At 41.8% G+C, this 19,404-nt stretch overlaps 1 protein-coding gene across 2 annotated transcripts in view; it reads left to right on the top strand.

The window, feature by feature from the left end:
• Window positions 1–19,404, top strand: part of LOC139161192 (uncharacterized) — a 49,056-nt gene that overhangs the window by 27,669 nt on the left and 1,983 nt on the right. For both annotated transcript variants that reach the window (XM_070739985.1, XM_070739984.1), the window contains exon 4: window positions 7,417–7,581. In XM_070739985.1, the coding sequence (XP_070596086.1) occupies window positions 7,417–7,581 (165 nt within the window). The remainder of the gene's footprint in view (window positions 1–7,416; window positions 7,582–19,404) is intronic.

Below are 19,404 nucleotides of genomic sequence, written 5' to 3' on the forward strand. Positions count from 1 at the left end.
TGGAAAATGCGATAAGCATACATAGGGAAAAGTATGGTTGGGTTGAGCATAGCAGTGGAACTTTGCAATGGGGCCTGAAAGGAAGTGATTATGTATGTGACTAACCATATGAATGGGGTAAAATGAGTTATTTTTAAACCCCTTTGTTATTTGTATTAGTAACTCAAGACAGCAAATACAGTAATACCTCTACTTATGAACTTAATTCGTTCCGTGACCAGGTTCTTAAGTAGAAAAGTTTGTAAGAAGAAGCAATTTTTCCCATAGGAATCAATGTAAAACCAAATAATGTGTGTGATTGGGGAAACCACAGGGAGGGTGGAGGCCCTGTTTCCTCCCAGGAGATTCCTAGAGAGGCCCCATGGAGGCTTCTCCCCGCCTTTTCCGGCCCTGTTTCCTCCCAGGAGATTCCTAGAGAGGCCCCACGGAGGCTTCTCCCTGCCTTTTCCAGCCCTGTTTCCTCCCAGGAGATTCCTAGAGAGGCCCCACAGAGGCTTCTCCCTGCCTTTTCCAGCCCTGTTTCCTCCCAGGAGATTCCTAGAGAGGCCCCACAGAGGCTTCTCCCTGCCTTTTCCAGCCCTGTTTCCTCCCAGGAGATTCCTAGAGAGGCCCCACAGAGGCTTCTCCCTGCCTTTTCCTGTCCTATTTCCTCCCAGGAGATTCCTAGAGAGGCCCCACAGAGGCTTCTCCCCTCCTTTTCCGGCCCTGTTTCCTCCCAGGAGATTTCTAGAGAGGCTCCACAGAGGCTTCTCCCCACCTTTTCCAGCCCTGTTTCCTCCCAGGAGAATCCTAGAGAGGCCCCACAGAGGCTTCTCCCTGCCTTTTCCGGTTACAGTTTCGGGGGCTCGGGTTTGTAAGTGGAAAATGGTTCTTGAGAAGAGGCAAAAAAAAATCTTGAACACCCAGTTCTTATCTAGAAAAGTTTGTAAGTAGAGACGTTCTTAGGTAGAGGTACCACTGTATACCCAAGTACTCCTTCTTCCTCTTCCTATTTTCCCCATAACCAAAACCCTGTTAGGTGAATTGGGCTGAGTGAGTATGACTGGCTAAAAGTCACCCAACCTGTTTTCATGCCCAAAGTGGGTTTAGAACTTGTTCGGTGCCTTAACCACTAAACTGGTCTTAGTAGGAATTTGGATATGTTTGTGAAATTGCCAATTATCTAAATGGCACATTTAATGTAATCATCAGATAATCATTGTTCAGTATGGATCTGCAGAAATGCCACCTGCCATTATAGTATAGAATCTTTCACTAGGTAGTAAGAGAAGAATATAATAGAGTTAACATGGCTTTGAATGTAAAGATGATAGAAGATTGCCTCCTCAGTAGTACTGTGTGGTTAAGACACATTATTAAAGACTGGGCCATTTCAACTATAAAAGAACAGACTATTTAATTGGGTAGCAAGTGGCCAGATTGTTCCCTTAATATAGAACATTGCAAAGCATTTCAGTGGTTCTGTACAGAAAAGGATAGAAGGCTTACGACAGCCGTTCCTAAATCAACCTACTACCGTACCAGACAGGTTGGTTGGGCAACAGATCCAGTTACCTGCAATCTTCATAGCTACAGATCACGATTTCTGACAATTATGGGAATTATAGTGTGGTGCGGGTAAGCCTCGACTTACGATCACAATTAAGCCAAAAATTTATTTATTTATTGGATTTGTCTTTGTGGACTCCTCCTATGTTGCTAAGCAAGGTGGTTGTTAAGTGAGTTTTGCCCCATTTTATGACCTTTCTTGCCATAGTTGTTGTTATGCTGGGCTTCACGTTACAAGCCCCCAATTAAGTCCGAAGGAGAAATTCAAACACACACGTTTGTAAAGTAAACAAAGTTGGTTTATGAAAAGGAAAATACTGTCCAAAACGCACTTTTAATCAGCCAAAGTATTCTCCCACACACAACAAGCCGTTAGTGCTGTGAAAAACATAAAACAAAAGCAAAGCAGATAAAAAGCAGCTGTGAAGACGTCACAGCCACCCCCTTTCAAGAGTCCTCATGCTTAAACTTAACTGTGAATTGTTCCACAAGGTCCTTGAAAATTCTGAAGCCGTTCACAAAAGTCTTCGTAAATTTCTGAAGCAAACCACAAGTCTCTTTCTCTCAAAACGAATAAACTCCCACGCCAAGAGGCAACAACGCTGGCAATTTATCAGCAGCCCCATTAGCCTAATTGCCCCAGCCACAGGTGTTCTCCCTTATTTCCTATAATACTTGCGCAGTTGTTCCTTCCTTGACATCAACCTGCATCTGTGAACATCTATGAATGCCTCCTCTTCTGAACCTAATGATGATGATCATGATGGTTCACTAATGGGGTAATTAGCTAATGGGCTGCCTATAATTACCTCCTCCTACTTCACTAGAATCTTCCCATGACACAGACACTTCGCTGTCGGAAGTTGTTGTCAGTAAAACCGGCCTCTGATAATGTGAGGATTCTCCCACATCAACCCCCATAGTCCTTGGAGCAGGAGTTGGCCCAGAGCCAACCACAACAGTTGTTAAGTGAATTAAGTTAAATTAAGTAATCCAGTTGTGAAGCTAAGTAATCCAGTTCCTTATTGGCTTTGCTTCCCAAAAGATGATCCCATGATCTCAGGACACTGCAAATGTCATAAATATTTGCCAGTTGCCAAATGTCTGATTTTTTTTATCACGTGGCCATGGGAATGCAAGGCTTGTTAAGTATGAAAATGGTCATAAGTAATTTCTATCAGTGCTATTTTTAACTTTGAAGCGTCACTAAATGAATGATTGAAAATCGAATATTGCCTATACATACATACATTCATACATACATACATACATACATACATACACACACACACACACACACACACACACACACACACATATTAGTAGATTTTTCACGGGTATAGGTATGTAGGTCTTGGTGTATTTGGGTCTTTCCCATGTGTATATACACACCCACACACTCACATACATACATACTGCTTCTTCAAAAATAAGACATCCCCTGATAACAAGCCCAATCAGGCTTTTGAGTGCACGGCAATAAGGCCAAGCACTTATTTCAGGGTTCAAAAAAATATAAGACAAGGTCTTATTTTCGGGGAAACACGGTATATATGGAGGTGCTAGATTAAGAAAATTTAGCTTCAATGCAGTTAACTGTGATAAATGTATGGTGCAAATTGAAAGGATTCCTTTCTTGACTTAAAATTAAATATTAGATGCTTTAATGGAGTGTTATAACTACAGTACTATTATTTTGTTTTTAACTGTTGTTGGTTGTGTGCCACCCACAGTCATGTTTAGTGAAAGGGGCGGTTATATAAATCCCCTAAATAGTGTTGGGCGAACCGAACCTACATCGTTCGGGTTCGTACCAAACTTTGCGCGGTTCGGTATACCAAACCCGAACCCGAATTTTTGCAAAAGTTCGGGTTCGGGAGAGCGCCAGGAAGTGCCGCCACCCAGCTGTCACCTTCTGAAACTGCCAGCCAGTCGGGAGGCGAAAAAGGAGGTGGGGAATCCCACAAGGAGATTCCAGGGGTAGAGCTTTGACGTCAGTGAGATGTCCTTCCTGGCCGGCTGAAAAGGGGACTCCAGGAAGGACGTCTCAGTGACATCAAAGCTCCTCCCCTAGAATCCCCTCGTGGGATTCCCCACCTCCTTTTGCGCCTCCCGACCGGCCGACAGCTCCCCGGCTGTTCTGGGAAGTGCTGCCGCCCAGCTGTCACCTTCAGAAACAGCCGGGGTGCTTCTCGGCGGTCTCCCGAACGCCAAACCCGGAGGTTCGGCAAACGTTTGGGTTCGGGCAAGCGCTGGGCAGTGCCCCGGCTGTTCTGGAAGGTGATAGCTGGGCGGAGGCGCTTCCTGGCGCTTTCCCAAACACCAAACTCAAAAGTTTGGCAAAAGTTTGGGTTCGGGTTCGGGTGCCGAACCTAAACTTTTTTTAAAATTTGGGTGCCAAACCCGAACTTCGTTGGGTTCGCCCAACACTACCCCTAAATAAAAATTACATACAGCATTTTAACATGACAGCCATTCTCCACATTCATCTGAATTAGTTGGCCGTTGAACAATGAGATACAATATATATCGTCTTCATAGATACGATGGCAGTCAGGCCCAGAATTTCTGTTGCTCACTGATGCAATTGTAAATTGTGACCCACCACTTAATGATGGCAAATCCCTGCGGTTGTAAGCTTTAACTGAATCCCATGGTCATTAGTTGAGGCAACTTCCTGCCAGTTTCTCACAGCTAAGTCAGTGGAAAAGCTGACAGGAAGTCCCAAGTTCCAGGCGTCTTGCAAGCAGGCAGATGGGCTGTTGCTGAGTGGGGGAAGACATGAGGGAGGCATAGCCATGTTCAGAGAGGGTGCAAGGGAGATGCATCAAGGCTCAGTGATGGTACACAAAGGGAGAGGTGGTGAGGACCTGTGAGGGTGTGCAGAGGTACATAAGATGGACTCAATCTGTATAGTCTGGAAGACAGAAGGGAAAGGGGGGACATGATCGAAACATTTAAATATGTCAAAGGGTGAAATAGGTTCAGGAGGGAAGTGTTTTTAATAGGAAAGTGAACACAAGAACAAGGGGACACAATCTGAGGTTAGTTGGGGGAAAGATCAGAAGCAACGTAAGAAAATATTATTTTACTGAAAGAGTAGTAGATGCTTGGAACAAACTTCCAGCAGACGTGGTTGGTAAATCCACAGTAACTGAATTTAAACATGCCTGGGATAAACATAGATCCATACTAAGATAAAATACAGGAAATAGTATAAGGGCAGACTAGATGGACCATGAGGTCTTTTTCTGCTGTCAATCTTCATTGTTTCTATAAGAGTGAGAGGAGGTGAAGCTCAAGGATGCATGGGGATGTGCAAGGAAGGTGGAGTGAGGGTTGGAGACAACACACAAGGATGTGGGGCGGTGAGGCTACAAGGGAAGCACAGCAAAGACTGGAGCAGTGTTTCCCAACCTTAGCTACTTGAAGATATCTGGACTTCAACTCCCAGAATTCCCCAGCCAGCAAATGCTGGCTGGGGAATTCTGGGAGTTGAAGTCCAGATATCTTCAAGTGGCCAAGGTTGGGAAACACTGGACTGGAGTGTGTGTGCAGGGGTTCAGTAGGGTGACTCAGGCAGGGTGCAGGGAGGCGCATGAGTGGCTGGCACAGAGAAACTGGGGGAAGATATGTGGTGGTGGGGAGACTTATGCCAGCAGTCTACAGACTTCTGTGCTGGCTTTCCCATTGGTTTTCTGGGGAAGCCGGCAGAAAATTGCAAATGGAAATCATGTGATTGCGGGGTGTTGTAATGGTTGTGTCAACCAGTTGATAATTACTCGGATCGTGATCATGTGACCATAAGGGTACTGAGATTGTCAGAACTCTGAGAACTGATTGTAACCACCATTTGTTCAATGCAATCCTAATTTCAAATAAAGCTGCTGCTTCCTGAATAAATCATGGTCTATAAGTCAAGGACTATCTGTAATTGTCTGAATGCTGTTGCATAACAAAAATTCAGGTTGGACAAATTTAATTTAATCAATAAACCACTACTAATAACTGGCTTAGTAGTGGAAACACGCACACACAAATCTAAAAGCAATCTTTTCTTACCAAAAAAAAAAATCAACTGCTAATTAATCTTTATTAGCAGCTGGGGTAAGTTCAGCAAAGTCTTAAATCAAAGAACAAGGCAATTATTTCTTGTAATCTCACGAAGTTTCAAAGGCTTGGCAAAATGCCTAGAAGTCTTTCTAGATAAATAATCCGAAGCAGGAAAGCAGAGTAGAGAGTTTCTTAGACAGGAGGAACTCAGGACAGATAGACAAATACACAATTCTAAAACCTTGTTTCCTGCAGCCTTTCAGCTGCCTCTGCTGTCCTTAAGTAGTCTAGGGGAGTGGCCAATTAGCCTCCAGTCTTACTCCTGAGGAGACCTCCTCTGGAGTAACCACTCCTGCCTCTTGGCAGCTCTTCGCACTCTTGCATTAAGAAGAGGAGAACCCTCTTTTTCTTCATCACTGCCAAGAGGTGCTGGAGGTTCCAAAGTCCCCGGCTGAACCTCTGCCTCTGGCACCGAGTCCTCGCCAGCCGCCTCACTGTCCGACTCGGGTGCCAGCTGCACAGGTTGCTGGCGAACACCAAGTCAAACTTCTCGCAAACGAGATCCGCTATCAGCTGCACCGGCTGCTGGCAGGTCACAACAAATGCCTCCTTGTGTCCAGCCACCCTCCCCAAAGTCTTCCATGCACACATATTCTTTCCCTGCAATCTGAAATACAGCTCAAGAATAATTTTATTTGATGTGCATGGGGAAGATTGGCTCTAAAACTTCTTCCTTGCTTTTTTTCCTCCCTTGAAGCTGATCATTATTTGCCACAATATATATATATTGTGGCAAATATATATCAGAGTTTTTAAATCCGTACAGAAAAATGGCAACTTATAGCTGGTATACAAGTAGCCCTGAACTTTCAATCATTTGTTTAGTGACGGTTTGAAGTTAGAGCAGCACTGAAAAAAATGACTTAAGACCATTTTTCACACTTATGACTGTTGCAGAACCTCCATGGTCCCATGATTAAAATTTGGATGCTTGGCAGCTGGCTGATATTTATGATGGTTGCAATGCCCTGAGGTTGTGCGATCACCTTTTGCAATCAGCAGCCAGATTCATTCCCCCTTAGTAACATGTTACTAAATTAACAACTTCAGTGATTCACTTAACAATCACTTGGCAATAAATGCAAAACGGGGCAAAGTTCACTTAACCTCTCTCTCAACTAGCAGCCAAAATTTTGGCCTTAACTGTGGTCGCCTTTGCAAGACTACCTCTATGGAAAGAAAATTATCCTGTCTCATAAATTAGCACCAATCTTCTTGCTGCATATTGTTGGGAGCACGCCAAATACTTGCTTAGTTTAATGGATTATGCTGGTTTATAGACTCTGAAAGGAAGAGAACAATAGAGTTAGATTAGCCTTGGTTCTGGTCTTATATCAGCTTGATAAAAAACCAGTGTAAACCTAATGGGGATGCTTGCCTTCAACAGAGGTCTCCAACCTTGGCAACTTTAAGACTTGTGGACTTCAACTCCCAGAATTCCTCAGCCAACTTTGCTGGCTGGGACTTGTGGACTTCAACTCCCAGAATTCTTCAGCCAACTTTGCTGGCTGGGACTTGTGGACTTCAACTCCCAGAATTCCTCAGCCAACTTTGCTGGCTGTGACTTGTGGACTTCAACTCCCAGAATTCTTCAGCCAACTTTGCTGGCTGAGGAATTCTGGGAGTTGAAGTCCACAAGTCTTAAAGTTGCCAAGGTTGGAGACCCCTGGCGTACACGTATGTACACTAAATGTGGGGGGAAACATAGACCTACCAAATGTTTGAAAGACGACCTTTGTTCCTTTGCCTACCTAGGGAGATGAATTGTTCTGTGTTGGTAGCCCCGGTAGCTATCAGCTTCCACAATGGGAGCAGTCTCACCTACCAAGCTATGAGAGTGTACGAAAAAAGGACCGGCAACGGGAAATCCACCAGATGATTGCTGATAGATTTGGATTATGGGCGGAAGTCTCTCCAGAGGTGAGCATTCAGTAGAAATGATCTCTCGGGATGAAAAAAAAAATCTAGTTCTATAAAAATTATTCCCCTGATGAGGTATTTATAGGATTTGTTCTAAGTCCATTTTTATTGAGATAACTTGGGACTCTGCCTCATTTTTTTTTTCAAAACAATTTTTTTAAAAAAAATCTTAAAGGAAGGAACAGAGTGTTCCAGGAGTCTCCAGTGCTTGCCACTTGTTTATATTCTTTCTGGTTAATGATTCATCTTGAATCTTTTGAAAAGAAGTCATTCTGTCTTCTGAAAGGAGGTACGGCGGGCAAGAAGGCAATCGTGCATAAGAGATCTGTCCATTTAAAACCATAAGTGAGTGGGTTGGTTTGTGAATATAGGCCCGGGCCAGTGGTGAAATCTACTTACCTTCCCTACTGGTTCAGAAGTGCGCACTTTAAGTGCTTGGGGAAAGATCAGAAACAACGTGAGAAAATTTTACTGAAAGAGTAGTAGATGCTTGGAACAAACCTCCAGCAGACGTGGTTGGTAAATTCACAATAACTGAATGTAAACATGCCTGAGATAAACATATATCCATCCTAAGATAAAATACAGGAAATAGTATAAGGGCAGACTAGATGGACCAGGAGGTCTTTTTCTGCCGTCAATCTTCTATGTTTCTATTGTTCTGCTCATGCGCACACTTTTTAATAATAATAATAATAACAGCAACAACAACAACAGAGTTGGAAGGGACCTTGTAGGTCTTCTAGTCCAACCCCCTGCTTGGGCTGGAAACCCAACACTACTTCAGACAAATGGTTATCCAACATTTTCTTTAAAACTTCCAGTGTTGGAGCATTCACAACTTCTGGAGGCAAGCTGTTCCACTGATGAACTGTTCTAACTGTCAGGAAATTTCTCCTTAGTTCTAAGTGGCTTCTCCCATTTAGTTTCCACCTCTTTACTTTTTCAATCTCTGCATGCACAGAATGCCTTGCACATGTGCAAAGGCTTAAAAAGAACAAAATGGAGACATCCAAGCGGGTGGGCGGAGCCTCATTCTCCAATTCACTGGCCACCACTGCTACTGGTACACACTGATCGGGCCAAACCCCTGCCCTGGGGGTTTCAATAGAGGCATATGGTTTTATTTTCAGCTTCTCTCACTACCTTGTGCAGGGCAACAGGCCATGAAGCTTTTGCTTTTTTGCTTGTTCTCATCGCGATACAGTACTCCTTGCGGTATTTCTGAATATCTGAAATAGTGTTTTTTTCAACTTTGTCTCTGCCTGTTATCAGTCCCTGTCTTTTTTAAATTTCAAGATAAAAGATAAGTAATGCAAAATAACGGGTGAGTACAAGTGCAGTAGAGTGCCTTCCGTCCCCCGTCCTATTGCTCTCCTATATCTCCTATTCCCTTCTTCTATTCCTATATCTCTTCTTCTATTCTTTCATTGATATGGTCTATTCCTATATCTTCTCTTCTATTCCTTCTTAGATATATTTTACTATGAGTATCTTCTCTATAACCTTCATCATGTATTTTACTATGTGTATATAGATATATACCCACTAAAACCCTCATTGTGTATTGGACAAAATAAATAATAAAATAAAATAAATAAAGTAAAGCATGTGAGTCCACATTAAATTTGCAGTGTTTCTGCTGTGTTGGACCAAGTCTACCTAGCTATCCAGCCTGTATCAAAGACCTAAATTTAAGCAAGGCCCTCTCCCACTTTTACCTGAGCTCACTTTACTGCAAGGATGTGGGACCTGAAAGACATTTTCTACAAGCAGAACTGTCGCTGGACATGTGGCTCCTCTCAGCTTGCAACCACTCATCAAAGTACAGATCGGAAATTTGTGACTCTTCAGAGCTTATTAGATGATTAACTCCCTCCAGGTCGAGTTGACATGCTAGCATTAGTAGACGATGCAGCCTTTAGTCCATCATCTGGACAGCTGCATCTTCTTCATTCATCCATGCTAACGGGAGTGATTTATCAATTTTTCCAAATCCATCCTCTTCACTTATGTTGATATTCAGATACCCAGACCATCCTCAGTCAAGAGAAATTGCAATAAATGTGTAAACTGTGTGGGTTTTCCTTGACACTGAATCCAGTTTGCTTTTATTGTAGTTCTTTCCCAATTATTTAAAAGTCTTGTTGACACCAGTAAGAGTTCCAGCCTTGAGATATGTATGCAGGATGCAGCTGCCCTATGTCGTGTTATAAGCCAGAGGCTACGGGCAGGATTTGGCCTATGGGGTGTTTAAATCTGGCTCATTGGGCCAGCTTGCAAATAGTAAAGGGCTGGCCCACGTGTCTCTGCTAACAACATACCCCCCCATACCCCGTTTTCAGCCTGGATGGCCTCCTGCAGCACCCTGCTGGCCGAACCCCAACTCCTTCCCACCCCAGCTGGCCCACTGAGGAGAACTACAGTACTGATCAGGTCCTTGAACAAAATCCAGTTTAACACCCCTGTCATAGGCAGACATAGCATTAGGAATAGCATTTAGACTTATTTACCGCTTCTTAGTGCTTTTACAGCCCTCTCTAAGCGGTTTACAAAATCAGCCTATTGCCCCCAACAATCTGGGTCCTCATTTTACCCACCTCGGAAGGAGGGAAGGCTGAGTCAAACTTGAGCAGTTGGTGAGATTTGAACTGCTGAACTACAGCTACAGCTAACTACAGTTAGCTGAAGTAGCTTGCAGTGCTGCATTCTAACTACTGCACCATATGAGACTCCTTCAGCCCCCATTCAAAACCCCTATTTGGAGTTCTCACTAGTTTTAAATGAGTGTGTTAATAAACCCTCTGGTTAAGATAACGGAGCAAGAAATTGAAGGAGTGGTGGAGTGGTTCAGATGTTTGTCAGGTTACGGTTACCTTTAGCCATGGAAGTTTGCTTAGTGATTTTTGACTGCTCTCTCTCACACACACACATACACACACAAACACACACACACACCCAATATCATAAGGTGATTGTGGAGAAAGTAGAAGAAGGGTATCCTCTGTATGTCTTCTTATGTCTCTAAAGGAAAGATGAGATGTAGACAAAATAAATAATAACATTGATAAGGGATACTTTTTTAAAAAGAGCCATTATTATTATTATTATTATTATTATTATTATTATTATTAATTAGATTTGTATGCCGCCCCTCTCCAAAGACTCGGGGCATCTCACAACAGTAATAAGAAAGAGTGTAACAATGGGACAAATCTAATAATAAAAAATATATAAAAACCCCAACAATTAAAAACCATACAGCACATACATGGTGGCACAATGGTTAGAATGCAGTATTGCACACTAATTCCGCTGACTGCTGGCTGCCAGCAGTTCAGCAGATTGATCCTAAAACTTGACTCAGTCTTCCATCCTTCCGAGGTTGGTAAAATGAGGACCCAGATTGTTGGGGGCAATGTGCTGACTCTGTAAACTGTTTCGAGAGGGCTGTAAAGCACTGTAAAGCGGTATATAAGTCTAAGTGCTATTGCTATAATACAGAAAGGGAATTCTGGAAGAGGGAAGTTTTATTTCTGGCGTGTTTTTGAGAGAAGGTGGGAAAAGCTGAAGATGGAGGGTATTGCTGTGGTCTCAACCTGTCAGTAGGTCACCTGTGACATGTATTCTGCCTGCTCTTTACCCAGTACTCTAACCCAGTGTTTCCCAACCTTGGCAACTTGAAGATATCTGGACTTCAACTCCCAGAATTCCCCAGCCAGCATTTGCTGGCTGGGAGTTGAAGTCCAAATATCTTCAAGTTGCCAAGATTGGGAAAAACTGCTCTAACCCATTCAAGACATCAGGGTCTTTACTATGCCTTATAATAGTGGTGTGAGAAAGTAAACTAGAAACAAAACTAATCTTGCCTGTTCTAGCAACTGGCAGTGGGCAAAATGTTTTGTGTCTAAAATGTTTCAAAACAGGTGTAGTACAGTAGTCCCTCACCTATCGCTGGTGTTACGTTCCAGACCTGGCCGCGATAGGTGAAATCCGCGATGGGGAATTTATCGACTGATAGTACTTATTTAAGTATTTATATTGTAATTGTTTGGTAAGTTTTCATTATTTTAATGGTTTATAAACCCTTCCCACACAGTATTTATTTTAGATACAGTATTTAAATACAGTATTTACAATTTTAGATTTTTATTTTTATTTTGAAAAACCTGCCGATCGAGTTCAGCGGGCTGTTTAAATCTGCCGATCGACTTCCTCAGAAACCCGCGATGAAGTGAAGCCGCAGTAGGTGAAGCGCGGTATAGCGAGGGACTACTGTACAATTACTGGTACAAAATGTGACATTTGGAGTTCAAAATGATTGTCCCAAGCATTTTGGAAACGTTCTGGTACTACTTAGGCTATTGTGAAAATGTTCTGGCCTTGAAAACTGACCCCGAGAGGAGTGGAGCAAGATCTGAAAACCTTTAGGAGAGCTGGAACAACTCTTTTTGAACTGATCAGCCTTTAAAAAAGCCTTGCACATTTTAAATTATACTTTGGAAACATTATGTAAAACCTTCAGTGCTCACCGAAATCAAAAGTCTATTAGAAGGTGATTTTCTCCTGTATTTTAGTCAAAGAATAATGATTTGTTTCTAGCCCCAGTGAACTATGATTAAATGAAAGGCTTATCCTACTGCTGCTTCTTCCAGGGTTTCAAAATCCGACAGAGTTTGTTTGGCAGGATAATAGAAGAAAAGGAAAAAGTGCATGGCCACTTTGCAAATATGACTCCATCATATTACTGGCATTTCTTTAAAATTGTAGCCTCATAGAAATGCTTTGAAGCCCCATTTCAAATAATTTTCAGTTTGTCCTGTGCTGTGGTGAAAGAGTTAATAATCAGGGTGAAAGATATTGATCTTTCAAGGAAATAATTGCTTAGAGCTGAATACTTAACGGAGATGAAATAGCACCGGCTTCTCTATTAGGAATGTAATCTCATATATAATTATTAGGGAGCTCATTCAATTGATCTCCGTGGAATTTACAACCTGGATCTTTTAACTGAAAGTAAATGCTTTTGTAAGCACAACCTGGAGCTCTATGCTGGGATTTCTAACGGCCTTGAGCCTTAAAACTTTCATATCAATAAATAATAAGGGCAGTCAGCATCTTGAACTCTAATTACAACTTAGATTACACACTTAAAGCACTTTCTACAGATATATAAGCCCTTTTATAGTAGCACGTAATCTAGATAGCCAAACAGTAGATAAGTAAGAACTCACGTTGGAACATACATCTAGCTTCAAATCCTTGTACGCAGATCACAATTCTGTCCTCAAAATTGAGCACTTCTTTCTTCTCACCCTACCTTTTCCCTGTAATATGTTGAGTTTTATTTTCTCCATGTTGCCAAACCTGAAGTTATGAGCTTTAGAAAGGGAGAGTTCATTCTGAGACATCAATGGATTGCTTTGAATATAAATATTTGCCAAAACTTACAAGCTGAAGTGAGAAAAAAAAAAAAGAGCAGATATTTCTTAGTGGTATCTCTTGATAGATCTAGCCACCTTAACAGGAATGAACAATGCCAGGAACTGAAATTCTGTAATCTGGTATTGTGTAGTGCAGTGTTTCCCAACCTTGGCAACTTGAAGATATCTGAACTTCAACTCCCAGAATTCCCCAGCCAGCATTCGCTGGCTAGGGAATTCTGGGAATTGAAGTCCAAATATCTTCAAGTTGCCAAGGTTGGGAAACACTGGTGTAGTGGGCTTCAGTAGGCAAGAAGCAGATCAGCATAGCTACAACAGCATTTAACTCAAAACTGGAACAGCAGGCAAATAAATGCCTATAATTTATACTCTGGTCCACAGGGATTTAACCAAACATAGTACTAGAAAAAGCCCGCCCAAATATGAATGTTCTACGTTTTCCTCCAAAACAGTTTCAGTTAACAATTAGGGTCGTTTAAATATTAGTTTCACTTTATCTGGGCTTAACACAACTATATACAGAGTGAGTTCCAAAAGTAATGCAATTGTTATTTTTAAAGTAATTTAAACAGATTTGCACAAACACTTCAAAATTCTTCAAAGTACTGTCCTTGGGCCTCTACACATTTTTTCCAGTGACTCTGCCATGACCGGTACACATCCTGGAAGGCATCTTCAGGGACCTCTCACAAAGTCTTCGTCACAGCTGATTGGATTGCTTCTATGGACAAAAAATGGATTCCTTGCTTTAATCCAAGGGAACAAAAAGAAGTCTGCTGGGGCGACATCAGGACTATAGGGGGAGTGGGGCAGCATTGGCAACTGGTGTTTGGCCAGGAACTCGTGGACTCATAGCACGTTGTGGCAAGCCACGTTGTCGTGATGGAGTTGCCAGGTAGCGGAGATGTCTTTTTTCGTCCTGATGACCATTTTTCGGAGTCTTTCCAGCACATCCACGTAGTAGGCAGCATTAACTGTCTGTCCTTGAGGAACAAACTCCTTATGGACCACTCCTTTACTGTCGAAAAAGACAATGAGCATCGTTTTTACTTTTGATTTGCTCATTCTTGCTTTTTGGTGTTTGGTGGACTGGTCGGTGTGCCACTCAGAGCTTTGGCATTTTGTTTCTGGGTCATATTCAAAAACCCAGGTTTCATCACCAATGATGACATTGTCCAAATAATCAAGTTCAATTTCTATACATTGCAAAAGTTCACTTTAAATTTTCACTCGGTTGGTCTTTTGGTCGTCTGACAACACCTTGGGCACGAGCTTGGCGCACACTTTCCTCATCGCTAAATCTTTAGTAACAATGCGAAACACAACAGTAGACGACAAATTCAGTTCATTGGCAACCATCTTGATACTCAATCGACGGTCAGAGTCTAACAATTATCGAACACAAGCCACATTGTTGTCGGTTTTGCTGGTTGACGGCCGCCCAGAGCGTTGTTCGTCGTGAACCTCTTCCCGACCCTCCTTAAAGGCCTTTGATCACCTTGAAACTTGTGAGTAGGATAGAGCAGAGTGCCCGTAAGCCTCACGAATCATTTTGTTAGTCTCCTCAAGAGATTTTTTTCAGTTTAGCACAAAACTTAATGGCATAACGTTGCTCAATTGTCAATTCCATTTTTTCCATGACACGGCCGGCACGCAAAGGTTTACAATAACTGACGTCCTGCCGCTTCCACAGCATGGAAAAGAGCACTGAGACCGGTTTTGTGGCAAAGCTTAGCATCCCCCACACCTACTCCAAGTGCTTCGGTCCCACTCCGACCAATAGGAGTGGCGTGGGAAATTCAATTGCATTACTTTTGGAACGCACCTGGATACTCAATATATATCACTTGGGATATAAAAAAGGATGTTCTTCCTTTTCTTTCTTAGAAAAGATATATCCTCTGAATTAAATCGGTTGAATATGGTTGTAGGAAAAAATTTGCCCTAAACAAAGTCAGGACAGTTCATGTTTAATGTGGGTACCATTTCTTTGGAACTATGTATTAGAATTACTGCAGAAATCCAACCTAGCATGCTTATTCAATTCCAAAAATTATAGCCAGATGTACGGTAAGTTCAGCAACCATAGCATATTTGCAGTGGCCTCTCTCTCTGGTTTCTTATTAACCTTTTGACTTACAGATTCTTTTAATCTTTAGGGCATGTTTTCACAATTATATGGATTAATATATTAGACATTATCCTGAAAAGGTCACATTCTATCTCAGTGCCAAGATACCCAGAGTGGACTATATAGTTAGGAGAAAGATAGGAAAATTTAAGGCAGATGTAGCTTTTATGATCCTTGCACAAAAACAAGACAAAACTTCCCTATCCCAATGTAGTTGTGGAATATTGTATGTGCGTATCTTTGATGCAATAGATGACAATCAATTATTTCTACTTGTCTTCTTTTGTCCTATGACTGAAATGGATATTCCTTATCAAATTCCTCCCATCCTAAGGCAAAGGGGATTCATGATAGAATTCTATGGGTTACAGGACTTCTTCCAGAAATCTGTAAAATCATGTAAAAACCTATCCCGGAAAGCCTTTGGGACCTCATTGATGGGGAATTATTGTTGCCAAATATGTATCTGTGAATTACAATGTTCCATTTTTAAAATACATTAGTTGTTATTAACACTGATTCGTTGCTTTTGCTGCTATGCAAAACAGTTCTTTTAAAAATACAAATGAAATTACTTTTGAAATCTCTCACGTAGCCCGAAAACCCTCTGATTAATCAACTATTTCCTAGAGAAAAGGGCAAAGGATTATACAAGAATCACCTCTTCTCCCCTCCACCCCAAACACTAAAATTGTCACATAAATTGTTAGTTAAAATATAGCTAATAATATTTGTCAGTCCCTTCTGTTTATGGAGGGCTATAGAGCTGAAATCCCAGTGAATTAATTAATTTTGATAGGGTTTTTAGTTATTTTTAATATTAGATTTGTGCCATTATAATATTGTTTTTATCGTTGTTGTGAGCCGCCCCGAGTCTTCGGAGAGGGGCGGCATACAAATCTAATAAATTGAATTGAATTGAATTGAATCCATGCTCTTGCTGCTGACATCAGCTGGGCATTGGCCTTGCCTCTTTAAAAAAAATCAACAGTTTTTCCTTTAAGAGGGGGAAAAAAGCTGATTACGCTAACCTAAACTCTATCTTAGGTCAGAAGCTCTTTGGATGTATGGGTGAAGGCAAAGAAGTCTTAAGTTCTCTTGATCCAAAGCTTCTCCTCCCTCAGAAAAATAAGATTTGTGGGAAGAGGTGAGGGGAACAATGAAGGGTTATGTCTGGGGATATTGGTCCCTCTAACAGCAATTCTCTTTTTCCCTGGAGGTGGGGAGCAGCTTATTTTATCAGAAGGCTCCTATGGTAGATTTCCAGGAACCACAATATAAAAAACATGTCAGTCAGTTCCATTAGCGGGTTTAAAACCTTTAATCAGTAATAAAGGAGTTTATTTTTATCCACTACTACAGTGTTTCCCAACCTTGGCATCTTGAAGAGATCTGGACTTCAACTCCCAGAATTCCCCAGCCAGCATTTGCTGGCTGGGGAATTCTGGGAGTTGAAGTCCAGATCTCTTCAAGATGCCACGGTTGGGAAACACTGCACTACTATATATATATATATACTGGTACCCTCTAAAAACTAAGAATGATTCTAGCTTCAGAACTATTGTTCTTTTCTGCATGCCAAGGCACATATATTTAATTAACCGACTACATTACAGCCCTACCTGTTTACTAGAATTGCCCTTGGATTCAGTACTGTAATGTTACTCCCAGATAAATGGGTGTCGGTTTGCGGTTTAAGTCTAATTAAAGCATTGGATGACAATCCTAGTTTACATAACAAGTGTTTAAACACAACATTGACATGCCAACGGAAGACTATAGACAAGCTTCTTCTAGCAGATTGTATTACAAGCTAGATGTTTATCGTATTGCACTGCTATGCAGTTTACTTCCTTGGCTTCAGAGCAGTGTATCACTTGCTCAGCTGCTCAGAAATTTAACGGCAACAGCTAAGGAAAAATTCTATCACAATTCTTTGAAACACTTGGCGTGTTTACAAACACCCACTTCACACATAAGACATATGCATTTCCAGTGCTTGAAATATGTATCCATATCTATATATGGGACCAACCAGTTCTTTCCCCACATCTTTCCTTCCTGTTTCTAGTAAGTGTGACTTATTGCATTACACCATGTCATATTTTTATTGAAAACGTTTTTCTAGCGTAGTAAAAAAACGTAAAATAAAAACAAATCGTAAACAGTGAAAAGAGAAAAAGAAAGGGGAAAAAATAATTTATTTTAAAAGTTACAAAGAAGTATATAGGTCATCCTCAACTTCCGGCCACCATTGAGCCCAAAATTTATGTCGCTAAGTGAGATATTTGTTAGGTGGGTTTTTGCCCCGTTTTGTGATTTTTCTTGCCACATTTGTTAAGTGCACGAATCCCAGTGACCAGTTAGGTCCCACAGAGTGGGTCTTCTCCGGGTCCCGTCAACTAAACAATGCCGCTTGGCGGGACCCAGGGGAAGAGCCTTCTCTGTGGCGGCCCCGGCCCTCTGGAACCAACTCCCCCCCGAGATTAGAATTGCCCCCACCCTCCTTGCCTTTCGTAAGCTACTTAAAACCCACCTCCGCCGCCAGGCATGGGGGAACTGAAATACTTTCCCCCTAGGCCATTACAATTTTATGCATGGTATGTCTGTATGTATGTTTGGTTTTATAATAAGGGTTTTTAACTGTTTTAGTATTGGATTATTATTATATGCTGTCTTATTATTGTTGTTAGCCGCCCCAAGTCTTCCGAGAGGGGCGGCATACAAATCCAATAAATAAAATAAATAAATAATAATAATAGTAACATGGTTGTTAAGGGAATTTGGTTTCTCCATTGACTTTGCTTGTCAGAAGCCCACAAAAGGGGAGCACATGAACCCCAGTTGCTGCAATCGTCGTGAGTCATTTGCTGAGCATCCAAATGAAAATCACATGACCTTGAGGATATTGCAATAGTCGTGTGAAAAACAGTCATAATAAAACTTTAAAGTGCTGTTTTAACTTCAAAGGGTCATCAAATGAACTGTTTTAAGAGGTAGAGGACTACCTCTAAAGAGGTTGCTAGCGTGATTATAGGCCTCTGTTCTACAGAAAGTTGACCAAAAAAATGGAAATGAAAGCTCCCTCCAAAGGAAGAACGTCAAAAGTCATTGCACTGGTTTGCATTGTCCTTGTATAAAATCGTAAAGATTGAGATCCCCCATCGTTCCAAACCAGGGGTGGGTTCCTCCCAGTTGGGACCAGGTTGCCCGAACTGTTAGCGACCCACTGGTGTTGTAATTTTAACGTCACGGTTCCAGTTCTGTTTGTGACAGTCCGTGCTCACTACCATCTTTTTTCCTGACTTTTTGGCTAATTTTCCTATGTTTTGATGGCTTCTGCTCAATCTGTGCTTTGAAAAAAGCCCTCCCGTCTGCCCCCAGGTTAATCCTGACCTTTATTTCTTGGCCTGAAGCACAGCTGATCAACTCCTCAGCTGTGTTTTGTGCTAAATCCACCATCTGACCCTGCGCGGAAGTGAAATCGCTCATAAGGAAACATCGCGATGCAAACTGGTGGCGAAGGTAAATGGAACCCACCCCTGCTCCAAACTATAAACCACAAATTATTAGACATAATGAGAGGGTCTGTACAATATATGTTGAAAAAGGTCAGGCTTGTTTTAAGAGAATTGTATCAGCTTGCAGTAGTAACCAAAAAACCAGGAGGACTCGTTTCAGACTAACCTGTCTTATTCAAAGGCTTTTGTGAATTACAGCTCACTTTTTTCAGAGTGAGTCTAAATCAGTGGTTCCCAATGTGGGGCCCATGCCCCACAGGGGAGAAAGTTAATTTTTAATGGGGGCAATTGGAACCTTGTTTAAACCTAGTTAATGGCCTTTTAGGCTTTCTCCACCTGAGTAGGAGTTCACTTTTTGAATAGTAAGACTCAAATGTCATGAAGGGGTGGCATGAGGATTTTAGAGATGCTTAGGTGGTGCATGGCCAAAAAAAGGTTGGGAACCACTGGTGTAAATGTTTGCAGGATTTAAATTGGAGTGCAATGGAAGGGTGCAGGGGAGGAAACTGGGTGATTAAACACATACAGATTATTTGTGAGACAAATTACAGAAAACCCAAAGGTGCTTTTTCAAGAGGCAATTGGACTTTCTTGTTGTTCCTTGAAGACAAGAAAAATCCAGTTGTCCCAAAGCACCTTTGGGACAACTATGATAGCTGAGAATCTCCATAGACAAATGATAGAAAACTGGTTTGTTTGTCTTTTTAAATCCATTGGGCGGATTGAG

Source organism: Erythrolamprus reginae, chromosome 2 (genome assembly GCF_031021105.1).
Source record: "Erythrolamprus reginae isolate rEryReg1 chromosome 2, rEryReg1.hap1, whole genome shotgun sequence".
NCBI classification, from domain to species: domain Eukaryota; kingdom Metazoa; phylum Chordata; class Lepidosauria; order Squamata; family Dipsadidae; genus Erythrolamprus; species Erythrolamprus reginae.